This window comes from Humulus lupulus, chromosome 4, assembly GCF_963169125.1.
Source record: "Humulus lupulus chromosome 4, drHumLupu1.1, whole genome shotgun sequence".
NCBI lineage: Eukaryota > Viridiplantae > Streptophyta > Magnoliopsida > Rosales > Cannabaceae > Humulus > Humulus lupulus.
The window spans coordinates 215,763,284-215,770,324 of NC_084796.1; the positions used below are offsets into that span (position 1 = coordinate 215,763,284).

A 7,041-nucleotide genomic window follows, 5' to 3' on the forward strand; every position below is an offset into this window, starting at 1 on the left:
AGTGACCTTCAATCTTCAAGATGGTGTTCAGAGGGTTGTTCAAAATGTGAGATTTGTACAAGATCTTAAGAGGAACTTACTCTCTATAGGGGAACTCGCACCAAGAGGATGCACTATCAAAATCGATGACAAGACACTCAAGGTTGTCAATGGCTCTCTAGTTGTTGTGAAAAGAGAATTAAGAAATGGTCTATATTTTCTAAATGGCAAGACAGTCACTGGTTCAGCTTCAAGTGTTTCTAATGCAGAATACAAGAACATTACAAAGCTATGGCATCTCAGATTAAGCCATATGAGTGAAAGAGGATTTTGAGAGCTGGAAAAACAAGGTATTCTCAAAGGCAAAGTAGATGAAAAGCTTGAGTTTTGTGAGGATTGTGTTTATGGAAAATGCTGCAGAGTTAAGTTTGGCACAAGTGTTCACACAACTAATGAACCTCTCAACTATATTCATTGAGACTTATGGGGTGCTTCTAAGTTTTCACCTGTAGGTGGTGCAAATTCTTTTCTTAGCATTATAGATTATTATTCAAGGAATGTATGGGTTTTCTTGTTGAAAACAAAATATGAAGCCTTTAAGACTTTTGTAACTTGGAAGAAGATTATTGAGAATCAAAGAGGCAAGAAGATAAAATAGCTAAGAACAGACAATGGACTTGAATTTTGCTCAAATGAGTTTGCTGAGTTTTGCAGAAAAGAAGCAATTAGAAGACATCTTACAGTCCTTAAAGCCCCTCAACAAAATGGCCTAGCCAAAAGGATGCATATAAAACTATTGAAGAGAGTGAGATGTATGTTAAAGGGAGCTGGTCTAGAGAAGAATTTTTTTGGAGAAGATGTTACAACATCTTGCTATCTAATAAATAGATGTCCATCTGCTGCCATCAACTTTATTACCCCTCAAGAAAAGTGGACAAGCCACATACCAAACCTTGATCATCTCAAAATATTTGGATGCACAACCTATGCTCATATTAGACAAGATAAGCTACAACCAAGAGCTATCAAGTTTATGTTCCTTGGCTTTCTCGAAGGGGTTAAAGGGTACAAACTTTGGTGCTTAGAACCAGTATTCAAAAGTTGTATAATCAGCAGAGATGTGGTATTTAAGGAGAACGAAATGGCTATGAAGGCAGAAACCAAATCTGAGACATAGAGTGTGAGAAGATCAGATCAGTTAGAAGTTGAAGTAAATAAGAAAAATGAAAATCAAGCTCAAGAACACCTGCAAGTAACTGAAATTGAAGCTAAAGATACTCAAGAAAGTACAGACAGATACGAACTAGCTAGAGACAGAGAATAGAGGGAAATTAAAGCACCTGATCGACTTGGCTTTGTAGATTTCACATCATTTGTTCTCACTACAAGAAGAGAAATTGAAAAATCAGAACCATCTAACAATCAAGAAGCCATAAATAGCAAGGAAAATGCATCATGGATTCAGGGTATTCAAGAAGATATGATGTCTCTACAGAAGAACCATACTTTGACTCTTGTAGACAAACCAGAAAACCATAAAGTAGTTGGTTGTAAATGGATTTTTCGAAAGATAGAGAGACTAACAGGTGTTTATAGTACAAGATATAAGGCTACTACAAGAAAAAATGTTTTTAATAACACCGAAAATATGTTATCAAAACATACGATAACACTTTCTGATGTGTGAAGACCGACTATGTTATCGTAGGTCAGGGTACTTTACATAACACTTTATCAGTTATACAGATGTGTTATTGTACTGTCAACGATAACACAATTTTTGTGTTATTTTAATATATAGATAAGTGTTTAATTATGTTCTTTATAGTCGATTATATAACATTTTTTTTGTGTAATACTACACTTTAGTATAACACTTTTTTTGTGTTATACTACACTTTAGTATAACACATTTTTTGTGTTATACTACACTTTAGTATAACACATTATTTGTGTTATATAATGAAGTTTGCCTAACATAATTCTTTGCATAAAAAGTGTTATTGTAATAGATATTATAACTCAATTTTCGTATTATTGTTATATTTAGATATGTTTAAATTCTCATTATATATTTTATTTATATAACACTAATTTATTCTATTATATTTTAATTTTTTTTTATATAATTAAAATTAGCTTTCTAATATATACTAGCATCATCAAACGAACTTGATTTTCAAATAAAAAAAAGTAAGAACACTCAACATTGTATTAACAATCCACAAATTAGTTTAAAACATTCAACACTGTCATCAACAACAGTGTACATAAATAATTCTCTCTCTTTAACTCCAACCTCTACAACTCACTGAACTCTCTCTTTCTCTCTTCTTTTTCTCTTAGTGCTCTCTAAATCTGTGTACATAAATAATGATGCAAGGTTCACTTATATACGTGCACCAAAATACAAAAGAACCAACCCGAAAACAAAACTAAAAAATCAACTTAACTAACTCTACAGCTGAACCAAAGTAAGTGAACTTGAGGAATCTTGTTAAAACAGTTATGGTCACTAGCTGTTTTAACCACTTTTTGATAGCCTAGATAACCACATTGTGAGACATACACAACAGATATGTTATAGTGATTCTTCTTATTACATGTTGACATAATTCTTTAGTAATAATAGTTTCTGCAACATGAAGTTTCTCAAATTTTCAGAAGCAAATAATGCAATGATAGCCACAACTCGATAATAAGAAAATAATGCAATGATAGCCACAATCAATTGCTTAGCATCTGACTCGGTACACCTTTAGCAATGATAGCTTGAACTCGAACGGTTGGCTGCTTTAGTGCAGACATTGAAGAGGCAGCAGCACTTGAAATGAGAAATAAATAATGCATGTTCATTAAAAAGTACTTGTGTAGGAGTTCAAAATACCAATTGTTAATGAATATCAGTAAATTTCCTGCCTTACATCTTCTATGAATTTGCATTTCCTTGAGATAGAGAAAAAAGAGCAATCGTCACAGTAATAAGCAAGTTGGAAAATGGAAAATCATTGAAAAGAAAAAAAGAAAGAACATTGAAATATGAATAGATAAAAAGCTGCAGCAGTGGCTCAGATAGAAACAAATTCAGTGATCAAGTAACAAATATATATATATATGAAAGCAAAATTTCCCAACATTTTCTACCTGATTAACTGCAGAATAAGTAGAGAGAAAGTCTAGATACCATTTGCCTTCAGGATCCCATATACATGATCCCTTTGCCTTAGAGAACACAACTGGTATTGAGTGATAGCTGCATTTCAACAGCTAAAAACTCTTAGACAAGTACTGTATTAGCATTTAGAAACTGCTGCTCATTAGGTTGCTCTAGCAGAAGAAATTCAATACAAGGAAAACTATACACAAGATAATGTAAGTGCAAACTTCAGAACATCAAAATGACACAAGTTGAAGAACATCAAAAGTAAAGTTTCTCTCTCTATCGCTCTCTCTCTCTCTCTCAAACAAAGATTTGGCACTCGTACAAATAAAAATTACAAAAAATCATATATTGGTCATCACTTGCCAAAGTGAATATCTTAAACATAAGAGAATTACCTCACTTCATCTAGCAACTGAGTGGCTATTCATTTTCTTCTGTTGACAGGAGACACCAAAATTGCTCTAATGCCACAGACAGTCGGCACTGCTACCTCCTCGCAAACAACTGCGCTACCAAGGTCTCCATCCAACAGGTTAGTATTACTAGCAGAATGAGATCTTTTCACTGTCTCCCTCTGAAAACTAATATCCCCAAATTGGAGGATGGTTGGTTTGGTTATTTTTTCTTTTGTGTTAATAGCATCATTGACTGCTGAATTTGAGATGACTTTGAATGCCTTCTCTATTGGTTCGGCAATTAGGCATCCAGCTACCCTATTGGATAGAATGAACAATAAGACATGCAAGAATAGTAAAACAAGTCTAATATCACGTTTAAACAAAACAACTCTAATTTCACATATCACTGACATTGAAGATTTCTTCAAAAAAAAATCATAAAAGAAGATGAAGCCTATTTAAGCTAACCTACTACAAAGCACATGCTTGGGTCCAAAAAAATGTAGAACAACATTAGAAAAACCTTATAAGCAGAGGAAACTAATCACATCTTAGTACCAAAAACAAAATAAGAAAGAAAAAAATAGAAAATAATTTAAACAACATATCTAGACAAACTCTGGAAAATACAAATAGAAAACTAAAAGACATCATCAAAATATCTGTATCTTCAAAGACAATCATTTCCAGGTACTAAAAATTAAATCCATTATAGCCTTTGATTAGAACAAGCTATATAATTATCAAAATAGAAAAAAAAAAAAGCATGAGATCTCTACCAACCTATACAGTAAAGAGTCAATATTGGTATTAGAACATATACAGCACATTCCTTTTCTAACATGATCCCACTTGGTGTCATCCTCGGCCAAACCACCCTCACCCTCACCCTCACACAACTCTGCTGGAGCAGCTGCGAACGATTTATATGATTATTGTCCTTTCAAATTATATGTTAATCTTAATGGAAAAAACATCTTATTTCCAAATTAATTATAAGCAAAACTCGATCTAAATTTGTTGGTGTACCTTGTGAACAAGCTGGCCTATTCAGGGCAGCAGAGACTTCTTGCCTTATTGAGCGCTGCAACTCAAGTTGCATGTCCATGCAAGTTTCCATCATTCTTTGCAAGTTATTCATCCTCTGTTGTAGTCTAGCCATGTCAATCCTTATGTCATTGATGATTTCCCACTCCTATATAGGAAAAAAAGATTAGCAACATAAACATCATATGTAAAAGAACCAAAATCCAAGAAGTGTCGAAGAGACATACACATACAATTCTAAATCGTTGATGCATGTCATGTTGTGTCCACGTATCACGGTGTGGCCTCTGGTCCCACATTGGGGGAGGAGGAGGAATTGGGTGTGAGGGTGGAGCAACAGAAGGTGTTTTAACAACAGCATCCTCTTGAACCTCACTCTGATTTGGAATTTCTTGATCGAGATCTTGTTCGATAGATGCAGGTGATGGTGATGAACCATCCAGCTCCCAGTCTACAGCGGCATGGCTTTTCCTTTCCACATATGATTGTATCAACTGGTCAAGACTCTCGCGAAAGCCACTGTGAAGTAGATTAGATACTCTTCTCCTGAAAATGAAGAAAAAGAATCCACAAAAATAAATAAATAAATCACACATCTACAAAGATTAATGCAGAAGACCTGGCCAAAAATTTTCCATACCATTGCCACTGTCTTACCACATTATCTGGCACTTGTTCCAGCCATCCTTCTATAATATGAGCATTTGATTCCCGTGAGTCTATATCTTCAACGGCATTGCCTCCAAACTCACTTCGACCATCCAATATTCCATGGCTGTCATGTTCTTGATCTTCACTCGCTTCATAATTAAGTTCTGATTGTTCGCAAATATCATCTCTGACTTCATATAAGTTATTTTCTTGAGGTTCTCCATTTCGATTTGAAATATTATCCTTGTTAGATGTATCAGAAAGACTGTTGCTTGCTTGAGCATAAACAGAATTATCCAGTCTGGAGAACTCTTCCCTAATTGAAAGAAAAGGATCCAAAATGTTTGAGCAAAAACCATTCATATCTTATACTATATATTTATTCAAGAAAAAATAATAAAAATAAAGTTATTGAGCTCTGAATTAGAAAATACCTTAGACCGGAGACTGTATGCCTTTGCCTCAATAAGCCTAATTCACTTTCAGCAACAGAAGGGGGCCTCTCATTCTCATCCATACTTCCATTACGCAAGAACCAACCTCTTAGTAATGACTGAGAAAATAAAAGTAAAGAATTAAATCATTAGCAACACTGGAAAAGTTTTAACAACACCTCGAAGTAAATATTGAATTCAAGATTTAAGCACAGCTCAACCACACAATTATCATATCAGCAAAAAAAATGATATATAATAGTAACACAATTTAAGGGTGTCAGTTTTATTGACTAATTGTAACTGAGAAGAACTCAAGCATGTTTTTTAAGGGGGCCACAAACTATCAAAAAATAATTTCTCCTCATTATTAGATCTTCTTGCTGAATCCCACAATCTTTGGGAGACAAAAAGGTACAGCAAATTTTAAGTAGCCCCATAAGAAATGGAACCACAGAACACTGTGGACTTGCCAACTATACCTACCCCACGTGGGTTACAACTTACAAAGGCCTTTTTTATTTTTTTCTTTTTTGAGGGGAAATTACTTCATCAATCTAGGCATTTAGCATTTTTATTTTATTTTACATCTGGTACTTCCTAAAAATGTTCTAATATGTAGTTTTATAGGCATGAGTTAACTTGTTAATTTTGTATTAACCAGAATCCACAGCTAAATTTCTCTCTCCCAAATTTTTGGGGCTCAACAACTTCAAATCTTTGAATGATCACACCCTAATGTCTATCAATGCAAAAATATAACCACTTTCACCAAAATATTATACATATATTTAATATTAGACAACAGTTACAATATTAGATATAATGATGATCTACTTGTTCTTATAGAAATGAACTTCTAGCAACAGACCTGAATGTGGTTGCGATGAGGAAAATTTGTTACAGCTCTGTGCTCCAACAACACTTGAAGCTCCATTTTCCTCTCCCTCTCAGCCTTCTTTAGCATATCAAGAAGAGCCTGCCTACCTTCGTTGAGCCCTTCGGCTGTGCATGTCCCATTTTGTCATCTGTCTTCAAGAGGTCTTTATCAAACACTTCCTAAGGGGAGAAAGCACTTTGGTCATATAACATACTAGTCTTAATTATGTGAAACATTTGCTACATAAACTCACAAAAGACTTGCTACAAAAGCCAATAATTGGCTTGAGGAAGGAAAAGGTGAAACATTTGCTACATAAACTCACAAGTTAGAGCTGAAGCTCCACTATTCAGTGAGAAAAGAATATAGGGACAATAAATAAAGGTTTTGGAGCTGTGCTATCAATTAGAAAGTTGTAATACTTCAAGTTCAGACTAATGAACGCAAGAAAAATAAGTTTGTACACAATTGACGTCCATCTAAAACATA

General features: G+C 34.2%; 1 protein-coding gene across 1 annotated transcript; it reads right to left on the bottom strand.

Moving 5' to 3' along the window:
• Positions 1–3,114: 3,114 nt before the first annotated feature.
• LOC133832884 (uncharacterized) lies at positions 3,115–6,788 on the bottom strand. The gene is made up of 7 exons (XM_062263163.1): positions 6,767–6,788; positions 6,544–6,677; positions 5,673–5,791; positions 5,228–5,554; positions 4,821–5,133; positions 4,570–4,735; positions 3,115–4,441 (listed from the first exon to the last, which is right to left on the bottom strand). The coding sequence occupies exons 1-7, from the start codon at positions 6,786–6,788 to the stop codon at positions 4,284–4,286; spliced, it is 1,239 nt and encodes a 412-aa protein (XP_062119147.1). The 3' UTR covers positions 3,115–4,283.
• Between the last annotated feature and the right edge of the window lie 253 nt (positions 6,789–7,041).